Source organism: Pteronotus mesoamericanus, unplaced genomic scaffold (assembly GCF_021234165.1).
Source record: "Pteronotus mesoamericanus isolate MK-2021 breed Mesoamerican mustached bat unplaced genomic scaffold, CSHL_Meso_final contig_164, whole genome shotgun sequence".
Lineage (NCBI taxonomy): Eukaryota > Metazoa > Chordata > Mammalia > Chiroptera > Mormoopidae > Pteronotus > Pteronotus mesoamericanus.
Genome location: NW_026555065.1, coordinates 9,286,422 through 9,310,220, shown reverse-complemented (window position 1 = coordinate 9,310,220; position 23,799 = coordinate 9,286,422). Strand labels below are relative to the sequence as shown.

General features: G+C 37.7%; 1 protein-coding gene across 2 annotated transcripts in view; it reads right to left on the bottom strand.

Annotated features, from left to right (window-relative positions):
- The window catches only part of ADAM10 (ADAM metallopeptidase domain 10), a 126,690-nt gene extending 108,108 nt beyond the window's left edge, over positions 1–18,582 (bottom strand). The window contains exons 1-2 of one of the 2 annotated variants that reach the window (XM_054565359.1): positions 18,267–18,582; positions 4,407–4,485 (exon numbers count right to left, since the gene is read on the bottom strand). Coding sequence is in view for 1 of the 2 variants with exons in the window: in XM_054565358.1 (XP_054421333.1) it covers positions 18,267–18,321 (55 nt within the window). In the remaining variant the exon portion in view is untranslated. The remainder of the gene's footprint in view (positions 1–4,406; positions 4,486–18,266) is intronic. The other variant, XM_054565358.1, reaches the window with a different exon arrangement.
- Positions 18,583–23,799: the final 5,217 nt, after the last annotated feature.

Genomic DNA, 23,799 nt, shown 5'->3' with positions numbered 1-23,799 from the left:
TTAACTTACTACACTAACTAGGACCACCAAACTATGCTGATTAAGGGCATTTTTACTTTGTTCCTGACTTTAATAAAAATATCTTTAAGTTTTCATCCCATTCATTCCCATTCCTATTTTAGAAATCTAGTTATTTTAAAATTCACATGAAAATCTGGCCAGAAGACATGTGTTTTGTTTTTTGAAGTTTCATATCTTCAGATGGAAAAATTAAAAATCCATAACTACATATGCCTTTGTTTTAAATATGTATTCTATTTTTTTCAAAATGTACACACACTCAAAATTTTTTTTAAGTATTAAACTATGTTTCTTAATTGGGTGTAATAATAACTTTATTTAGCACATTATATCTGCCAGGCCCAGCATTCCACGTTTTTTCATTTAATCAACTCAACAGACCTGTAAAGTAAAACCTATTAGCCCATTTTAAAGAAAACTGAGGTTTGAGAGACATAAAAAACCCAAGGTCACAAAGCAAATAGGAGGCAGTGCCAAAGAGATCATTTTGGTTTTGATGACTTTGTGATTTTTCCACAATAATTCTATTACCCTCATCAAAGGCTAGTTAAGTCATCATTCATATTTCTGATGTGACTACCAAAAAAACTAAAAAGGAAAAAATTATCAAAATAACAGCACATGGCATGGACCTTTCTAAACCTAAACTAACATCTAAAACCTAAGATGTGGAAAAACATGTAATGAAATACCACAGAATGTATTTTTAATAGACAAAAAATATATAATGTATATACTCTTGATTTTCAAAGCTAGTGACTGAAACTGGCAGTTTACTCTACCGGAACCCATTCCAATCTCCAAGGCTTGCACTACATAGCTCAGTCAGACACTATAAAATTGCCTGGTCTCACATGCAAAGTCTGGACCTACTCAACTGAGACTTATTCTTATAATCTAGCAACCAGCCAAAAGCTCAAAATATAGGGATAGAATGCAGCTCTATCACCAAATCTTACTTATGCAGTTAAATATTCACCCATCTCCTTAACGCTCATCCAAACAGTTTGGCCTCTGATCTACTCACCTTTGCATCTGATCTCCTCGTGTTACAGATCTTCCTGATTCCCTAGTTTTAAGCTGCTTACTTGTCTACTCCAATTCTTAATCAACTACTCTATTCCTGATGCAGTTACTTGCTAGACTCTCCCAAGTTGCATCAATCCAAAAATATGTATGTCATAGTACTAACATTATTATTGCTTCTATAACATCAAACAGTACCACACACAAATAGAAATCCAAGATTTGTGTTTCCTGCAAATCAACATGCAAATCCTACAAAGGAAATCAGACCCAGAATCCACAGATTTCTTCCATAAATACTAAAGCATTCTCCATTATGATAGTTTTCAGTTCCCATACTTCTCATACAATATTCTCTTACTTGAAGTAACACTCTATTACTTGACAATAATACTGGAACCCTCCCCACTTTTGTCTTTCTCAAGATAGCCAGATGTCCCCCAGAAGCCAGAAGTGTGTACCAAAATTACCCAAAAAAATTTCATGTGAAAAACATTAACACTGCTCTCTCTCTCCAATGTCACTTTTGAACCAGAAACACAAAGTTAAAACAACTAAGAAGAAAATCTTTCATAATTGTCTGAAGGATGCACATTACTGGCAGGACTTTAGCAAGTAAACACATCTGCTCAGTTCAGAATTCCGGTCTCCAGTGATGATTCTGACAACAGGAGCCTAGTTCAGAACACTAGTTTTATGCCGGTGTCCTAGCTGTAAATGAGGGAGATGGAATTCACAAGGCTGAAAAGTGTGTCAAACACAGTAAGGTTCAAAAGACTCTGGGAGTCAAAAACCATGACAAATAACTGCCCTCTTTGCTTCTACTCTTGCCCCCTACAGTCTATTTTTCACACAGCAGAGTAATGTTTAAGTAAAGGCAAATCATGTCACTACTCTGCTCAAAACCTTCCAAAAGTTTCTCAGCTGCCCAAAGTCCTAGCCATGGCTTACAAGGCTGAACATGGTAATTATCAGGGGCTGCATTACTCCATTCCACTCTGTATCCGTCTCACCTTATCTTCTACCACTCTCCCCTTACTCTGTGTGCTACACACACATTTGTCTCATTGTCCCTCTGTCTAGAGCATCCTCCCCAAGCAGGGTTGGCCTGAGTGAATCACATTTCACTCAGATTCCAGTCAATTTCTTCAGAAGCTTATGCTGATCACCCTATCCAAAAGCATATTGTCCTACTCAATATCCTGCTTTAACTTTCTTCATATTATTTTTTATTGATATATATCCCTCCCCCACTAGAAAATGTTTCATGAGAACAAGGACTTTGTTTTGTTCAATGATGTACCCTCAGTATCCAGAACAGTCAAACAGAAAACAGGTGTTCAATAAATGTTTGCTGTAAGAGTGAATCCACTATTTCGTGAAAATTTCAATATTTATTTGCATTTATAAAGAAAGCATGTTATACCCTGTTGTTAAGAGAGCCGTAAATCAATCATCAGAAAATATGTAATCTACCCTGGTTGGTGTGGCCCAGTAGGTTGAGCATCATTCCGCAAACTGAGAGGTCACCAGTTCAATTACTGGCCGGGGTACATGCCTGGGTTGCAGGCCAGGTCTCTGGATAGGGTTGTGTGAGAGGGAACCAATCAATGTTTCTCACATCAATGTTTCTTTCCTTCTCCTTCCCTCTTCCTTCCCCTCTCTCTAAAAGTAAATATATAAAATCTTTTAAAAAAATGTAATCTTATCATACTCACCTAAGAAGTATCAGAATTTCTAGCAGGCAAAGCATTTGCAAAATGCAATTGGTTAAAAAGAAAATTATTATAGATTTATTCATTAGATATGATTTTTAAAATTGTCTATTAATGCTATGAGTACATTTCAGATATCTGTCTTTACAATTAGTCACGCAGCTTTCATAACCATTTTACATGACTTTCTAGACAATTACAACTCTCACATTCTTGCTGCAATTAAGTTTTTCAATAACCAAGAAGTACATGGTCAACATATCTTAGTTTACGTTCCAACAGTTTAGCAAGCATTACATTTATTTATAATTAGAACTAAATATCATGGATTAGAATCCCACTTTTGCCACTTACTAGCTGAACCATCTTGGACAATTTACATATCTCTCTGTGCCTCAGTTTTTCCATCTGTAACATAGGTAAAATAGCAATACCCGTACCTAGCGATGTTGTTATACAGATTAAATGAATTAATACATATAAAGAGCTTAGAATAGTGTTTGGTAAATTATGGCTAAATTAATTGACGAATATATTATCTCATTTGACCCTCGTAACAACCATATAGCGCAAGTGTAATTAATTTTAAGATGAGGCACAAAGAGGTTAAGTGACCCACCCCAGACTACAAAAATTTCTTCTAGTTTTAACATTCTGTGATTCTAAATTTACTCTAAAATGAAATGGGTTTCTTAAAGTTTCATATTAATAAAACAGTAAAGTTTACAAGTTTTATTGGGTATAATGAGAAAACCATGAAGATACTCTACATTTCCTCTTTTGGTCCAATTTTTACAGTGAATGACAATTGCTAAGTGCTTTAAAATAGCATTTTAAAAAAATAGGAGCACACGGTTGTTGAAAAAGTTACCTTAATTTTTATAGAGAAAATTCTAACTCACTCAACCTACCTATTTTTTAATTAACAGGGCACATAAAAATACTCCATAAGAAACAAATACACTAACAAAATTGATAGTTTCATTCCATTTTAAAGTCAACTAAATTAAAAGATTTAGAAGCTAAGTATTTCCAGACATACTTAGAAACTCCTGATTCTTACATAATTTACAAAAAATGAAAACATTTAGTTCAGTAATCATCTATTTACTGAACACATATAGAATGGCACCTATTAAATGCTTGGCATTGTTTTAGGTCCTAGGAATATAGTAGTGGACAAAACAAAGTTACTGGCCTCCCGAAGCTTTATTCTAGAAAAGGAGGCAGACAATAAAACAAACACTAAGAGTGTCATTGCAGGTTAAGCAGATAGAATGTGCAAAAGAAGGAGGTAATAGGAACACCTCATGAGGTAATAGGTACACCTCACTAACATTTGAGCAAAGACTTAAGCAGAGCAAAGTACTTGATGCTACTGAACTACACTCTTAAAAAATGGTCATGATGATAAATTTTATGTTATGTGTATTTTAGCACTACTTCAGAAACAAACAAGGGGGAAGGACTGTACAGGCTGTAGGAGGATAAGTAGGATAAGTATACATGTATAACATGTAGGGCCACACAAGCCACTATAAGAACTTCGGCTTTTCCTTCAAATAGTAAGCCACTAAACGGGGTTTTATTTATTTTTTCATCACATGCTTCATTGAGGTACAATTCACATAACATAAAACTTACCATTTTAACATATAAAATTTGCTAGTAGATGTTGACCAAGTAGCTTTTGAACAGATCACACTGCTACGTTGAGAAGAGACTGGGAGATCAAGAGAACATGGAGAACAGTTAGCAGGTTTTACAGTAGTTAAATGAGATGGATATTCACTTGTATCAATCAGGGTAGTGGCAGTGGAGCTAGTGAAAAGTATTCAAAATATGCATATACTTTGAAGGAGGAGCTGATGGGGCTGCATGCTGGGCATAAAAGAAAGGAATCAAGGTTAACAAAGTTTCTGTCCTGAGCAACTGAAGAAATGAGCTCCCATTTACTGAGATGGAAAAGATTACAGGACAAAAGGCTAAAGATAATGGAACCACAGATTTGTTTTGGACATGTTAAATTTGAGATGCCCATCAGACATCTAACTGGAGATGCAGTTGGGATACAGGAGTCTGGATTTCAAGGAAGAAGTCTGGACTAGGGATAAAAATATGTGGGTCACCAGCATATTATGGGTTATTTAAAGCAACTAGTAAGTAGAAACTACTTTTTCCAAAGGTCTGTTCCCATTTAAATGAACATATGGTTTGTGTTCCATAATATCGATTATTTTCTTCCTCTTATTTAAATCCTTTATTTACATGAGGTAAATTTGTATGAAAGGAAATACAGCCTACAAATCTAGGATTGAAAAAGAAAACAACAACGGAAAAAAAAAACCAAAACACTAAAGTTCTGCTGTCCCTGAATACAGACCTGGAGCTTCTTTTATCACTGATATATTACCCATGCAGGGCAAAATGAATGAAATGGAAGGTAACAGGAAGGACTCAAAGGACAGCAATCTATAACTCACGTTATCCCTTCTAATAAAGAACAATACTCACTGAAGATATTCTCATGAAAAGTCCTTAACAATAAACAGATCTGTTACCTGACAATAATAAAAATAAAATACATTTAACCTAGAGTACAGTATGATGTTGGTAATCTGACATCAGTGGAAAATGACAGCTTCCACTGAGGAAAATTTCTGCATAATTGAAGTTTACCTATGTATCAAATCTTTCCACTTAAATCATTATTGATTTTTTCCTTCTGCCTTAATATCTTCTTGGGCTAGGCTCATGCTTATTAACATCTTTATCCTAAGAGGTCATATTGTTGTGACAACCTCAATGCTATCATGTTATTGTGCCATTGTTACTACATAAAATGGCTCCATCCCACAGTGTACTTATTCGGCCAATGCCTCCTCTTTTCTCTACTGTTACTTTATTTTACCTATACATAACACATACCAACTACATTTACTTTCTGGTCCTTAGTTGTAGTTGATAGAAATCTGGCCATCACAAAGCATACAAGAAATTTGCATGGTGCCTACTACTTACAAGTTTCATAGCATATTTAAACATCCCCAGACTTAAAGAAAAAGTAATCTTCTTGGTTATACAAGACAATGTCCTTAACCTTGTAAGATGCATACTGAGGTACTTAGGGGTACAACTTACTTTCAAATGGTTCACAGCAGGGGCAGGGGGAGGAGTATATTAAAGAAAGCAAATGTGGCAAAAGATAACCATTAATAAATTTAAGTGAAAGGTATACAAATGTTAGTCGGACTATATATACTTATAATCTTTCAGAAAGTATAGTAGTTTCTAAGAAAAGAAAAAAATGAAATAGTGTATCAAGCAAATGCCTATGTGTAAAGTTGGTAGAAGAATAACTGGATTGTACCTATAAGATGAAATACATAAATAATTTTCAAAATTTTAGAGGAAAAACTGGTGGAAAAAAGTAAAACAATATCAAGAAATCACCCACATACAAGAGTGGAAAATGACCAACAGGTGTAAGAAGTAGAAAAAAAATGTTTCAGTCTCCTAAAAGCGCTTAGGAGGTCTCTCCCTTTTTATAATTTGAGAACATTACAGTTGTCCCTTAGCATCCACAGGGGACTGGTTCCAGGACGCCTGCAAATACCAAAATCTATGGATGTTAAAGTTTCTTATGTAAAATGGCATCATATTTGCATATAACCTATTATTTGCATATAGGCTACAGAAGGGAATGCCTACACATCACTTCATTTGCATGGATTAAGTGTAGTGTAGTGCTTGGCACATGGCAAATTCAAGCTCTGATTTTGGAACTTACTGAGATTTTTTTTTTCCTCAATATTTTCAATCTGTGGTTGGTTGAATCAGCAGATGCTAAACCTCTAAACCTACAGATACACAGGGCCAACTGTATTTTTATTTCCTGTAACTTTTCAAAGTCACCATTTACTAATGGTAATTTGCCTTAAAAAGAGAATTATTTTTTTCTGATTATAAAAGTTATTACTGTAGAAACATGTTCCTTACACCTCACTATCCAGAGATTTAGTATCTATACTCGTTTGTTTTTTAAGATTTTACTTATTTTTAGGGAGAGGGGAAGGGAAGGAGAAAGAGAGGGAGAGAAACATCAATGTGTGGTTGCCTCTCGTGTGCCCCCACTGGGGACCTGGTGGCAGCACAGGCATGTGCCCTGACTGGGAATCAAACCAGCGACTCTTTGGTTTGCAGCCCAGCACTCAATCCACTGAGCCACACCAGTCAGGGATATACTCAAGTTTTTAAAATATGGAATACATATATCTATTTACCTATGACAAAAATGAAATAATATTGTGCATAAATGTTCTATAAGGTGCTTCCCCCCCTTAATTGTAAACATTTTCTAATGTCTCCCCCAAAAAAAAACCTTGTAAACAACTTAACTGACCAAAAGTCAAATGGCTCAAATACTATAAGATATGATTCTAAGAGGCAGTATAGTGGTTAAGAGCACGAATTCTGGAGCAGGCTTGACTATATTCAAATATTGGCTTCCCTGAACCTGCCCCCAGGTTCAGTATAACAGAACCTATCTTATAAAGATGTTGTAAAGATTGAGTTAATACAGAAAATGCCTTAAGAATAGTGCCTGGCATATAAGCTTCCCACAAATGCTAGCTATTTACAATTATTTTACATATTCCACAGCTAGATAACATCTTACCTCCCAGGAACACTTGCAAACATCTCCTAAATCCAAAACTACAAGCTTCTGTTCCAATCTCAGTTAAAAATAAGAATGAGGCAAAAACATAGAATGAAAATTCCATTAACATCGGGAGAAATAACAACCAGTAATCACAGTATAGGTTCCTGATGATGGGTCAATATCATCATCTTTGTGTGGGATTCAAAATATTACATAACAAATAAGATTAATTTTTTTCCTGTCTTTGTCAAATAAAGTTGAATCTACACTCTTAAGAATGGGAGAAAAAATCTGTAAAAATGTTTGACATTACAGATCTTATTTACAGAAAAACTTAATTACAATAAATGAGAGGATATGTAAAAATAAGCTAGGGATGGCACATTTCCATTCCTCAGAAAAATTACTTGTAATCAAGTTGTTTTCAACAGACTTTCCCCTTGCATAAGTTTAAAAGTAGGTACCAAGAGCATGTTACTCCAATGTAAGAGTGCATTTCCTAGAACTTGAGTTATCAGCTGTGCCTTAGGCATCACACTGTGTTGACCAAAGCTTCTTATATTTGATATATACTCACTATGATATTGAAGCACTGAATACCATTAATAACACCATTCCCTTGTAGGACAAAGGTAGGCTTCCAGGAACTATCATGTTCTATAGTTCAGTAATACCTACACTTACACATCTTTACTGCACTCTTGGTAACACTACTTCTACAATGTAACTTCAATCTTCAGCCACAGTATCCATTTCTTCACTAGAAACCAGTCAAATAATTTTCTGCAAGCAAATATCTACACCTAACAGTTACAAGTGAAAGTTCAAGATAAGAGAATGTGTCTATAATTATAAGTATATTCCAACACACCCACTTTTTGAGATAAGCCAGTCTCTAAAAATGAAAAATAAAGCTAGCTAGGTCGTAAGTTAAAATGAGCTGTTCTTTTTTAAATTATAAACTAAACCAATCAGAAAGAATACAAAGTATCAATGATTAAAACCTACCAAATGTATTGAATTTCTACCACTTACAAAATACAACTTAAAAATCCAAAAATGGAAATGGTGTATGTAAATTAGATTTCTACTCTAATTTGAAATGCCTTAATACCATTTCAACAAAGTGTAGGCATAAGTACAGACAGCAACCCATGAAAAGGATTGTGATTTTCAGCCTACCTAAATAAAACACAAACACACGCACACACAAAATGTATCCAGCCACGACCCTATCTGACCTAGAACCTGCATTTCATCCTAAACCCACTCTTACAACTTCACCCTTTTCCCTTATATCCCAACCATCTGCCTCTGCCTCCAGGAAATCTGGATAGGCAAATAAAACAATTCTGCCAAAGGTGTCATCGATGATAGTAAAGTAAAGGGAGACAAAGTTATGAAAAAGACATGAAAATTTTTGAAGACTTACAAGTTAAAATTTTGACTAAACTGTGAAAAGTTGAAACTGGGTGGAACTAATTCTGAATATAGATTTGCATAGTAAGTTGCTGATTTGAGTACCAAAATATCTTTTCCCACAGAAACAAAAATCCTACTAATTCATAGCTCTTCTGGGTTAGCAAGCAACTGGGTTGGTTGGGTTTTTAAGTAATCCTTAAGGCCTATCATTCAATCACTTGTAAATTAGCACAATCAGCCCTGGCTGGAGTGGCTCAGTGGATTGAGTGCTGGCCTGCGAACCAAAGGCTCGCAGGTTCAATTCCCAGTCTTAGGGCACATGGCACATGCCTGGGTTGCAGGCCAGGTCCCCAGTAGGGCAGGCAAGAGGCAACCACACACAGATGTTTCACTCACTCTCTACCTCCCTTCCCTTCTCTAAAAAAATAAAATAAAATCTTTAAAAAATACATATTAAAAAATAAAATAAATTAGCACAATCAGATTTCTTGGACGATGAAGAGAAGGGAAATGTCGGAAGATAAATGGTAAGTAAATGTTTCAGAACTGCAGTGTAGAGCACTGAGAGAGAAAGGCTTGAACAGGACAGGAATATGGGAAACTTACGAAATGTGAGTAATCAATTAAGACTGCAAGCCATCATAAATAACAGAAAACAAAAAAGCACAAAAATTCAAATTTCCTCTAGAGAAGGGTTTCTCAACCTCAGCACTACTGACATTTTGGCCAGATAATTCTTTATTGTTGGGGGGGGGGGGGTCCTGTCCCATGCACTGTAAGATGTTTGGTGACACCTCTGATCTCTACCCACAAGATGCCAGTAACACCCCTCCAGTTCTGACAACCAAATCTGTCTTTAGATTACTAATAAATATTTTAGTGTCTGCTTTATGTATACATTTTAACTACATGTTAATTTTTTTTTAAAGATTTTACTTATTTTTAGAGAGAGGGGAAAGAGGGAGAGAAACATCAATGTGTGGTTGCTTCTCCTGCACCCCCTACCAGGCACCTGACCTGCAACCCAGGCATGTGCCCTGACTGGGAATCAAACCAGCGACCTTTTGGTTTGCAGGACTGCACTCAATCCACTGAGTCATACCAGCCAGGGCTACATGCTAATTTCTTACAGAGCACAAAACTCCATAAATTCTATTATGTAAATTCATAATAAGCAGCATTCTAAAAGATTAGTATTTAAAAGTGATAAAATTGTATTGGAGAAAGAATTACAAATTTTCTTAAATTCTATTTTCTACTGTTTGTTAATGATATTCTAGTATTCCAATTTCATAAAATACATTTTATCCATCTGTGTTTTGTTACTAATAGGTTCCAAACAAAAATAGGCTTGGAAACACCATAATTTTAATAATGCTTGTATAGCACTTTATAGTATCTTCAGCATTTTTGCAAAGTTATCCTATTTAATTCTTAGGAAAAGAGATCACACCCTAGCCAGATGGCTCTGTTGGTTGGAGCGGCATTGCGATGCGCTAACATTGTGGATTTGATCCCCAGTTAGGGCACATAGAAGAAGCAACAAATGAATGCATAAATGGGTAGAACAACAAATCAATGTTTCTCTCAATCCCTCTCTTTCTCTCCTCCTTCTTTTCCCTCCCTAAAATCAATAAATGTTTTAAAAGTTTTAAAAGATAGAAAATTACTGGGTTGACCAAAACGTTCATTTTTTTTTCTGTAAGATGGCTCTAGTAATGCTTAGTTGTCTTTAACTTCATTCGAAACAATTTTACTAGACTGTATTGTGACAGCATGTATTTTTAAAAATCTTATCAGAATTGGTGAATTTTTGTGTAGCCACATTAATATTGAAGATGGAAGAAAATACCCAACATTTTTGGCATATTATGCTTTATTATTTCAAGGTAAAAAAAAAAAAAAAGCAACTGGAACACACACACAAAAAAAAATTGTGCAGCGTATGGAGAAGGTGCTATGACTGATCAAATGTGCCAAAAATGGTTTGTAAAGTTTCATGCTGAAGATTTCTCACTGGACAATGATGCTCCAACGGCTGGGTAGACGAGTTGAAGGTGACAGCAATCAAATCGAGACATTGAAAATAATCAATGGTATACCACACAGGAGATAGCCAACATACTCAAAATATCCAAATTAATGAAGTTATTGGTAAAAATGAAAAATGTATCTTTTATTTTTACAGGAAAAAACCATACGGACTTTTTGGCCCATCTGATAATATCTCACTGAACACAAAAGTGTAGGATTCTGTCTGTGTTCTTTTGAAAACAAAATCCAAAGTTCAGAGCTCAAAATGTGTATGCGTGTATCCCTTTCCACCATCAATGCAAGCAAAGATCAATGGAAAGAAATTCTGCTCCACAAATCGTATATGTACATTTGCCTCAAGAACACATTCTTTTCCCCAATTTGTCTCCGAAATAGGAAGTTCACAATTCACATATAATTACGAGTATTAAGCATATTCTTGAACTAAAGAACACAATTCCAACTTAAGGAAAGTAAATACACACTTGTAAAGTAAAAACATACGTACTTGTTAATATATCATTAAATGTAACTGCTCCACTCCACTTCAAACTCACCAAACTCCTATCTCCCAACTATCTGGAGCAGTACTTCACAAATGACAAGCCACAGACTACTGAAGGGCTGTGCAAAGTTTTAACCAATCCCCAGAAAAATTAGTAGCTTGCAAGTAGGATAAAATCCCAGACTCTGACACACATCCCAACCTAAAACATTCCATCAAAATTTAAAATCTTAGATATTTTCAACTTCGAAGACTGAGGTCCTCAAAATTTTATAAAACCACATTCTCAAATGCAACAGTGTCTAAGATCTAAATTCAACAATAAAGTGAGCCCTCAATAAATTTTATCTTCACATTAAACGTTTGCCAAGTTTTACCAATTCTTCCATGTCATTTGTTCTATCCTTATTTATTTCTATTGTCACTACCTAATCCAGGCTTCAATCACCCAGTTCACTCAGGATCTAATTTATTCCTTACTTATCATACTCTATTTCAGTTACTATGACCTAGAATATGAATAATTAGAGTCCTAGTTATCCTAGCCCAATTAGCATTTCCTCTTATTTCCTGCTATGGAATCTCCATTCCAGGCAAGTAAACCTACTTTGCATCTTACTAGACCATAAGCCTTTTCCTTCTATCTCAAAAAGCTTTCCCCAACTGGCTGATGTCCCTTCAGCTTAATAAACCCTCATTTCAACTGCAATTACAATATGTAAATAGAACTACATTTTTATATTTTGGCATTTGTCTTCACTGACAATGATTTTTACTTTCCTTCTCACTCGTGACTGTGCCTTCATGACTAAACTAGCTGAAGACATACAATAAATTCTGTTGACTAAAGAACATGTTTTCACTGTACATATTCTCACACTGTTTAGTTGGAATTGTAGTTCAGAATGAATTCAAAATAAATTCACCCAGTATCAAAGAGAGTACATTCCTGACGACTGTTCCTGGTATTGTACTGCTGTTTCCTGCAACCTAGCTAGGAAAGAGCTGTCCCACTAGTACTAAGGTAAAGGCTTCACACTGCTGGATAGCAATGTTACTGCACTCATAGGAATCTAACTGGTAGGACTATTAAGTTTTCCACTTATTTTTAACATTGCTTCCTTTTCCTAGCATAAAAACTGACAGCTATACTAGACAGAATTACCACTATTGGATTTTTACTCAGGACAAGCACATTTTTCTAAAAAGTTGCTTGGAAGAATCACTAACAATCATAAATCAATTCCTCCTATAAAACAAAAAGAAAAAAAAAACTGGAGCTCTTTACCCAAGCATGTCACATCGATTGCCCATGTGAAAACAGACCAAATGCAAATACATTCCTACAATTTTAGTGTCTGCCCTGAAACTTAGGGCTCAAACTGAAAATTACTTTGTGTATCTCTGTCCACAGCCTTTCATATCTACAATTTGTCTCCCCAATTAGTGGCCACATAGGCCTCTCACTGAAACTTCATGTCAGCAGTTATGTCCAATGACTCCCCTTTCCCTGCACACAAACCTCTCCACACACATACCAACTCCATTTGTGGTGCTCCCCATATACTATATTTTAAGCTAGGCCATCCCAAAAATATACCTCCAACTATGGCAAAATTTTTCTAACCATTAGAATGTGATACGAATCAAAGACTGGAAATTTAACTTTATACAAAGTCACCAAAACTGTAACACATAACAGCTATTTACAGCAAACTAACAATAAAACACAGTATCCAGGGTCTCTGTCATCTTCCTTTTACCTAATCTTTCCTTTAAATACACAGAATACTTTTTCTTAACTTGCAACTTACATTCCTGTAGAGAATACAGTATTTTAACTGTACATTTTAGGGTATGTTTAATATCAATGATATAATACCTTAGATTCAAATCAGAGTACTTAAAAGATTCAGATCTAGGAAATGATCTACTGGCAACCAAATGATTATATATTTTATTTGCTGCATCTTGCTAGTTATTCATCAGTTTTTCTCTCCATTCTACTCGCCTCACTTTTAACTAGCAAACAGTACATCATCATCCCAATTGTTCAGAATTTAAGAACAGGGCAACTTCAACACTAAATTCTATAAAACCAAAACATAAACATTTTTTAAAAAATCTTATCTAAAGCTCATGTATTCCACTTTACATATTAAGTATGTCAAGTATGATTATTTAGTTTTCCCATCGAAAATATAGTAGAAACAGTGAATTAAAAAGTGATATCCCCATGGTTTGCAAGAAAGTGAAGACATGTAATCCAAAAGTTGGAAATACTATTAAAACCAGTCACGGCCATGAAAAACACAATCACCTAGAATAAATTTCGAATGCCCATTTCACTTGTTCCTGAAAAATAAAAATAGAAACTACAATAGAACACAGAACAATAACAGTTATTCTTATACCAAATCTCAATCATTTAAGATTAAAAAAGGCCCATTTTAAGGACACAGTAAATGTGTACTTCTCAGAAAATTTCCATCAAAAAACAGCCACATCCTGGCCAGGTAGCTCAATCGGTACTCAGCTGGTTAGAGAGTGGACCAGACACACCACGGTTTCAGGTTCAATCTCAGGTCAGTGCAGACACAAGAAACAATAAATAAATGCATAAGTCAGAGTGTGCGTGTCTCTCTCTTTCCCCTTACCTCCTTCCTTCGTGCTCAAATCAGTAAATAAATAAATAATTTTTTTAAAAGGCTACCATGTTAAGTCTTGTCTCGGGTTTATTATATGGGAATCTTCTCATATCTGAACCTGTGAACTCCCAACCATGTTAGAAAAATGTAACTTACTGTTGAATTTATTGTTTCATTTCAATGTTCTTAATTTCAAAAGCAGAATTTGTATTTATAACCCATTCTTTTTTTAAAAAAGGCCTAAGTTAGTTTTTATTGCTATGACCCTCAATCAATTTTCTGAGTGTCATCCCAGGAGAACAAGAAATGATTTCTTATTTATTTGCTCACTGAGACAAAGGTATTTGGAAAAACTATAACCATCATTCTTTAAGACCTTCAAATTGTTGGCATTATGAACACAGGGATTTTAAATAATATCTAATAACCTAAAGCTAGATAAAAAATTATTATGTCAGTTTTTAAAAGAAAGTTTTAAGACCATGAAAAAATTACAAAAATATATTAAAAGTTATATGAGGTAGTAATCAAAAAAATAAATACATCACATTTGAAAGTTTGGAGTCATCCATACAAGATGAAGTCAAGGCAGAGATGCGAACAACATTCCTACAGGACCCCAGCAGGTAACAAAAATGAGTGAAGCAGGCCAAGTGCAATGCCAGCAAAAAATGATAGGAAGGAACTGCACTGACTGGTAAGCACATGCCCAGTCTAAAGAAGGCAGCCAGCACTGACCCACAAAGAAATGTACCTAGTTGCGCCTGAATTTTCAAGTCTTCCCCAAAATATCCAGAAATCCAAGAATTTCATTGAGAAATTTCCCAATTTTTCTATGTTGGTCACTAGCTGAAACTTACAAACACCAGAAATCAAAAAAAAACATATCTCTCGGTGGTTTAGTCCAGAAGACACTTCTGAGCTAACATGTGAAAACTGCTTTCAAAAGGTATGAGGGGGTAATGGGTAAAAAGCTCAGACTTCAAGGTCAAAATGGCTTGGGTCTGAATGGATGATGCTAGAAAAACTTTCTTCAAGCCTGTTTCTTCAACTGTAAATTATCACCTCTCTCATAAATGTTGAAAAGTAAAACTCCTAACACAATACCAGATGCACAACAGACATTACAGAAATGGTCCTGACTCTCCCTACTCGACCATGCAAGTCCTTAGGAAAATTTAAAAGATATCAGATATTAAACACACTTGAAGAGCTTAGGAAGTTATAAAGAGGACATCAAAAAACCAAGTTGCCTGCCACATCCATTGCCCTCAACACTCCTGCTACTCAGAGAGGCCCTGGACATACACAGAGAATATTACTGTTAATTTAAGGCAGTGATTTTCAACCTTTTTCATCTTGTAGCACATATAAACTAAGTACTAAAATTTTTCAGCACACCAAAAAATGTTACCTTTTTTGGTCGATCTGGTAAAAAAATAGGTATAATTTTGATTCATTTACAGTGGATGGCTATTGTTGTGTTGGCTGTCATTTCTTTTACTTGACAATCTAAGGGAAAAGAGGTCAGTGCCCCTGACTAAATAGTCAGGTATTGCATGTTTTAAAAATTCTTGCAGTACACCACAAGAAACTGGCCCACTTAAAGTGATACAGCTAACTGGATTATCAGTCTTCAGTTAAAAGGAGAGAGTCAGAGCTCCTCGAAGATAAAGAGAAAATGCCTGTCTCTTTTATTAGTTTCACAGACTATTCCTTGCTGGTAGAAGTGAAAGAAATACTTTTCACACTTTCAGCCAAACTTTCAGAAATTTATTTCTATAGAATGCACAGTATAAAGCATTTATACATTTCTAAATATTTTAAAAAATCATACTCTGAAGTACATTTTATGTATGATTTCACCAAACCAAAACATTATGGGATTGAAGTTACTTTTAAAAATACTTTTTAACCCCTCAAACACACCAATCAATTTTTTTTAATGAAGACATCAACTATCCAGCATATTTGTGTTAAAAATAGCCACACATACATAAAAATTCTTTGTGCTATATTTAATAAAAATAGGTCAAAAAAATTTCTACTGTGGTTACAAAGAATAAAGAAAAGCATTTTATGTATATATTTGAGTATATGTCTACATAGATACTTACTGAACCCTAGAAGTTTTATGCTATCTTCCTACATATACAGCATAGGCTGGGACATGTGCTAGAAACAGACAACATTAGGAAAGTTTAAATTTTATACTTCTAAACACTTTATCTCTTCCAGCTTCCCATCCATCATATTATGAGCAAGAAAAAATTAATACAAAACGCTGATTGATAAATCAGAAAGGGGAAGCAACTAAAAGGGTTTATTAAGTACCTAAAAGTGATTTACACTTTAAAGTTAAATCCATATTTCCACTACTAATTCTCCTAATCTAGACAAATATATTCATTCTCTCATCAAATAAAATATAGAATTCCATTTGAATTATATTCTACATATCTCATCATTTAAACTTCTTACAAACTTGATCATAAATATTTCAGATTAATAGATTAATATACTATATTGCCACAAGATTATAAATATCTCCATGTACAATCTTAATGCTAATTTTAAAATCAAATATTTGTTTTTTAAAAGTTCTGCCTTAAATCAGATATCTTTAGTATGTAATAAGCCTTTTAACCGCTGTTTAATGCAAAATGATACTTTATAAATGAGTCAAGTTCTGAATTTAGAAAATGTTTGTGTAATAAGGTTCTTAACCCACAAAAAAATATGCTTTTATTTTTTCTTCGACCATCAGACCATACCAGTTTCTTTTCTTACTGTTTCATTCTTTATATATAAAGGACAGTTTAAAATAGTACATTAGTAATTTAAAGTACCTCAAGAGTTTATCTTATTTCTTACTACCTCATAGAAATCAGTGTCTAACTCCTTACTATAATCACAAAAACCTAAAAGACAGAGAAGAGTTATCCACAAAGTTATCAACCCTGGACTAAGTAGAATACAGGACAAAAATATTCTGAGTTCTGCAATCATAAGTCAAAGTGACAAAAGAAAAGCAATATAGTACATGAAATATTCAGATATTTTCTAAATTATCCAATTTAATTATACCCATCCAAAGCATTCCGACAATTTTTTTTCCAACCCAATACTTCTAAAAACACATTGGGGTTTTTAAGTATACTCTGAGCAAGTCAAAAAGTTTACGTAAAACAAAGCACTTTACACAACAAAATGATGCAGCTGGTCCTAGGATACAATAAAAACAAAAATCGTCTTCAAAACCCAAGTAATCAAGACACTATATCTTTTTAATAAATTTAACTCCACTTTGGGGGGGTCGGGGGTTACTTCTGTTTTGACAACTACCCCGAATATCAACTCTGCCTGACAGTTTAAGAAAACTCTTCAAGTTGGGTCACCATGGACCGTAGCTCTAAGTGACGAAAAACCCAATCCAGTCTACAGATCAGAGAATATCCTGAAACAGTTTACCTTCTCCCCAGCAAACCCTTTACCCTGGGCAACATAGTGTTTTCACTGAACTCAAACACACCCTCCAGCGATCTCTCCATTCGGGCAGAGACAGGGCAGAGCGGAAGCCTTTTGGCTCAGACAAGCAAGACACCGCTGCTACCCCTCCACCGGCGGACCCTCTGCAGAACCAGGTCGGTCTGGATCGCCGCCCCTGGTCAAGAAGAATTCACCAGCCCAGTCGCAAAAATCGCGCAACTTCCCAAGAGCCTGCAAAGCGGTTCTTCTCTGCGAAGCAGACTTCGGAATCCGCCACTAGGCAAGCGATAAGGGCAGAAGGGTAGGAAAAAGAGCGCGGAACCAGGGCGGCAAAGACCGCTGGCCCCGCGGTGGCTACCCGCCCAAGCGCCCAGAGAACGGGCTGGAAGGGATGGAGCCACTGGCCTGGGCTCCCCGACTCTAGCCTGGCGACCCGGATCTCCCGACTTTGCTTCTCTGGGAAGCAACCCCCCACATTCCCTGCCGCCAGGGTGGTAGGGGGCAGGGAAGGCCTCGCCGGAGGCTCTGAGCCTCCTCGGCCCGACACGGAAGGGAACGCGGTCGGGGTACGAGGGACAATAGGGAGCCGGGAGCGCTGCGCGCCTGAGTGGCGCCGCCGGCCGGCGGGGCTGACTGACGCGCCCGCCACACCGCACGACTGGGGTCGGCTAGGCAGGGCCGCCGCTGCCGCCGCGCGGTCCACGGGGGTCACGGCGCCCCCGGCGCTCTGGGTCGTGCCTCACCTCCCAGCCCCTCCGCCCAAGAGAGGAGCAGAATTAACACTCTCAGCAACACCATCTTCCGCTGCCGCCGCCTCCTCACGGGTTAACAGCAGCACATCGATCCGGAGGGAGAAGCTGAAGGGGCTTGGTCCGGAGCCTCCACGGGAAGCCGGGACCTCCCCCGGCAAGAGCAACGGCGAAGCACCGCCCTCTCGCTCCACTTCAGGGGCCGGCAATGCTCCCAGCTCCTCCAAAACAGGGATCTCCCTCCCCCTCGTTCGTTTCCTTCTTCCCTATCCTGCTTTCCTTCCCTCGCTCCTTTCCTCTTCTCAATCGCCCTCCCCAAAACCCAGGCCTCCGCCTCCTTCCTCACCACGTGACGCAGGCGCGCCCAACGGGCACGGGGAGCCGGACCCCTTCCTCTCACTCCTCCCCCTCCCCAAGGCGTCCCAGGGGCGCGCGCATGCGCGTGGAGGCCATTTCCCCGGCTACAAGGCCCTCGGCCGCTTCCTGTCCGCCGGCAGGGAGCTAGGATTGGGCTTGGAAGGCGGGGTTTCTTCTGGTTCCGCCCCCCCCTCCGGCGGGAGCGTGTCTGGGCTGACTGCTACGCTACTTCTTACAGCCGCTGAGAACTGCGTTAGGGGAAAAATGGGAGTGTGAAGGATGTCAAGGGGCCCCCTTCCATTTCGTAACTTCACCAGAAACGGAGATTCTTTTGTTTCTTTTTCGGCCTGTAGGGTGCACAACAGCTAATAAGTAAACAAAAGCAAAGTACCAACAAGCAGTAGTTATACTGGTGACAGCCACCTGTGATCTGAACACAAATGTAAAGACCTTAAGTATCAGAGAGGAAAGAGAGCCTAAGGCATACTTCTGTGAGCTCGTCACAAATTTGGGTCACAGACCTGGCCATAGCCGTTCTAAAAGCCTGCAGCCGAAACCACGAAGACCCTAAATCTCCAGACTTTTTTACCACTTTCCCTGTCCCTTCTCTGAAGAGATCGCTAAAATCTCCTTCACCTCAACTTTCTAGCTTCTTTAAAGTTTATATTTGGTTTCTTAGTAACTCACTCTGGTTATTTAAATTTGTATTTCATGGACTACAGATTTAAAGAAAAGACCTGAAAACATAAAACGTAAGAAAAAATAACTGGAAAAGCTCTTTGAAGTTTGTCCTGGCAATGACTTTTTTTTAATTTTATTTATTTACTTTTAGTGAGAGAGGAAGGGACCGAGAAAGAAAGGGCGAAAAACATCATTCAGTTGCACACCCCCACCACTCATCCCCAACCAGGGACCTGGACCCCTGCCCAGAATGAAACCATGACCCTTTACTCTGCACGACCACACCCAAGCAACAACTAAGCCACACTGGTCAAGGCAGTCATGGCAATGATTTCTTTTGGATATGACACCAAAAGCACAAACAATAAAAGCAAAAATAAGTAAGTGGGGCTACTTCAAACCAAGAAGCTTCTGCACAGCGAAAGAAACAATCAAGTAAAAGAAAAGGCAACCTTTGGAATGACGAAAAATATTTCCAAATCAGGTATTTGATAAAGGGTTAATATCCAAAATACATATGAGGAATTCTTACAGCTCAATAGCAAAAAAGCAAACAATCCAATTTAAAAATCTGCAGAGGAACTGATACACATTTTCCCAAAGATATCCAAGTGACCAGCAAGTACATGAAAAGATGCTCAACACCACTGGTCAGAAGGGAAACACAAATCAAAGCCACAATGAGATGTCACCTCACTGTTGGAAGGGCTATGACCAAAAAGACAAGTATTGACAAGGTTGTGGAGAAAAGGTGGTGGGAATGTAAATTGGCACAGCCACCACAGAAAACAATACAGAGGTCCCTCAAATAATTAAAAATAGAACCATTAGGATTCAGCATCCCCACTTTTGGGTGTACAGTATTTCGAAAGGAAATGAAATCAGAACCTTGAAAAGATATCTGTGCTCCCTTGTTCATTGCAGCATTATGCACAATACCCATGGTATTGAAACAACCAAAGTATTGCTCTGTGAATGGATGAATGAAGACAATGTGATGTGTGTGCGCACATGCGCACCCACACACACAGTGGAATATTATTCAGCTATGAGAAAGGAAATCCTGCCATTTGTGACACCATAGATGAACCATCAGTGCATTGTTCTAAGTGAAAGAAGTTAGACAGATAAAGAAAAATACCATGTGATCTCTTTCACTTATATATGGACTCTAAAAGACCCAAACTCATAGAAACAGAGAGTAGAATGTTGGTTAGCAAAGGCTAGGGAGTAGGGAAATGGGAAGATGTTGGTCAAAGAGTATAAATGTCCAGTTATAAAATGAGTACGTTCTGGGGATCTACAACACAGCATGGAGACTATACTTAGTATTACTGTATTACATGCATAAAAGTTACTAAGAGAGTAGATCTTAAATGTTCTCACTACAAAAAATAAATGGTAATCATGTGAGATGATGGTGTTAACTGACCCTATTGTGGTAATGATTTTACATTATATATCAAATCTGCACATTGCACACCTTAACCATGCACATTGTTGTATGTTGATTATATCTCAATATATCTGAAAAAATTAAAATCAAATGAATAAAAGTAAATGATTCACTGACATTTAGTAAATTCACAATGCTATGCAACTGTCACCATTATCCAGGTCCAAAACATATTATTATGGTAAATAAGGGGGGGGGGGACCTTGTATTTCATGAACTAGAATTTTTTATGGCTTTTAATTAGATATTCTTCATCTCTTTGGCATTCTGCTTGAATGGGCTGAATTAGGGAATACAAATATTAATAGTATGGATACAAATAATATATTAGAAATTCCATACTTTGGCTCTGAATATTTTTTCAATTTATTACCATTAAGTCATGAGCATGTTTCTTTAATTTTTACTTTAAGAAAATAAACTATTATAGTTTTGCACCGACATTACTAAGTTCAGAAATACAGTCAATTCTAAAATGGTCATTAATACCACCCACTTATAATTAAATTATTAAAGGATGGTAGAATCTTAATAGTTTTTTTCTTTCTTAAAAGATCCAATCTTCTGGTCAAGATGGTGACATAAGCAGATATGGCTTGCGTCTTTGCACAACCACATCAAAATTACAACTAAAATATAGAACAACCATCACTCAGAACCATCAGAAAGCAATTTGAATGGAAGTCTGACAGCTATGTAATTAAAGAAACCACATCCATCCAGACTGGTGGGAGGGAGGCAGACACGGAGCTGGCTGGTCCCTCACCCACATGTGGTGGATAAAAATTCAAGAGGGGTATCTTGGGAGCAAGGAGTCCCAGCCTCACACCAGACCCCCAGCCCAGGGTTCCAGTGCCAGGAAGATAAGTCCCCACAACTTCTGCAAAAACCAGTGGGGACTGAGCTGGTGGAAGAAACTTCTGGAGCCCCAGGCAATTCCTCTTAAAGCATCCACACATGGACTCACCTACTCAGACTCACTCCCTCTGAGCTGCAGTCCTGGGATGGCAGCTTGGAAGGCACCAGTGGCATACAGGGAGAAACTGAGGTGTCTGGCAGTAAGGTGAGTAGAGGCCATTGTCCCTTTTCTAAATCCTTCCCCTACAGATCTGGCAGACTGGTGCCACATCTGAGACTTCATCAACCTGGCTAACACTATTTGACCCTCCTCAGCCACATCCAACTTATGAGTCCACCCACGCTGCTTTTCCATATGAATAGTGGGTCTTGGCTCATGCTGCACAACTTCCTAAATCCCCCCAAATAAGCCACAGCTGGCCTCAGTGAGCCCCAGGCCAGGCACCAGCAGCAGCCTGCCTAGATTCACAGCTTGGCTTTGCCTGGAAATCTCCAAGCCCGGCACAAGTAACAGCCATCTCAGGTAGCTTTATAGCTCAGGAAGGGTGACCCTGGGCAAAACACAGGTGGGGCCTGACCTTGGCCAGCACCACTGGGGAAACCCCAGGGCCAGTGCACCCAGTGGACAGCTACAGATCACATCAGAGCACCACCACCCTGCCCCTGCACAATGAGGACACAAAGAAATATGGCCCAAATGAAAGAACAGAACAAAACTGCAGAAAAAGAACTAAACAAAATGGAGATACGCAATTTTCATATGTCGACTTCAAAACACTATTTATAAAGATGCTCAAGGAAGTTAGTGAGGGCCTCAACAGCATAAAAAAGATCCAGTCAGAAACAAAGGATACCTTAATTGAAATAAAAAACTATATTTATTTTTATTTTAGAGAGAGGGGAAGGGAGGGAGAGAGGGAGAGAAACGTCAACGTGTAGTTGCCTCTCTCACGCCCCCTGCTGGGGACCTGGCCTGCAACCCAGGTATGTGTCCTGATTGGAAATCAAATCTGTGACCCTTTGGTTTGAAGGCTGGCACTCAATCCACTGGGCCACACCAGCCAGGGCATAGAGAACAATTTTCAGAGAAACAATAATAGCATGGATGAAGCTACAGCAGCCAGGGCTACCCTGAAGTTTTAATAATGAGAAATTCAGGTGGTAAGCACATGGCCGTATACAGTTTATTATACAAGTAATACTACAGAAAAATGTATGTTGCACAACCTGACGCCAATTTGGTAAATGTTTTAATAATCACATTTTAAATGTACAACTCCTAGTAAACTAACTGCTTGGTCGATGTCTCACTGTCATGCTAAATTCCACATGTTTAACTTCTTATCTCTGATAATGACACCATCTCTCTCCCCATAACCAAGGATGGAGAGCAGAATCATCTTAGACTCTTAGGCTTTCCTTGTGTACTCATAGCCAGTCATCAAGTATTGATTCTTCCCTAAAATTATCTTTCTTGTGCCGCTAATCCTTCCCTTCCTACTACTGTCACTTCAATTTGCAGAATTACGTTCTCTTACTTAAACTGCTACAGTCTCTCTCACTCCAGCCTCCCTGGTCCTGCTTTCAAATCTCACCTCAATCCACTGCAATTTGCTTCCATTCCCATTATTCTCAAGAAGTTACTCTTCCTGGGGCTCTCAAAGACCTGTTAGCCATCATCACCACTGCACGTCTTCACTAATCTAACTAGACTTTTTGGTCAAGTAACACTCCTCAAAATTCCCTTCTCTGATGTTATACAAGACCTTGCTCTCCCTAGATTATCCTCCCTACTTTTTTTAAATTTTTTTATCCTTACCCAAGGACATGCTCCCTGATTTTTTTTTTTAAGAGAGAGAGGCGGGGGGAAGAGAGAAGAGAAACATCAATGCAAGAAAGAAACATGGATCTGCTGCCTCCCATATATGTTCTGACTGGAAACCAAACTGGCAACTCAGGAGTGCACCCTGACTGGGAATGAAACCTGCAAGCTTTCAGTTTACAGGGTGACCCTCCAACTTACCAAGCCATAACAGCCAGCCAGGACTCCTTACTTTTAACTGTGTCTCTTCCTGGGATTTTATCCTTGGCTTTCTTAACTTCTCATTCTTCACTTGCAGATTATTCTTTTGCAACCCCCAAAGGTCTATGACTCACTAAGCTGTAAACTCCATG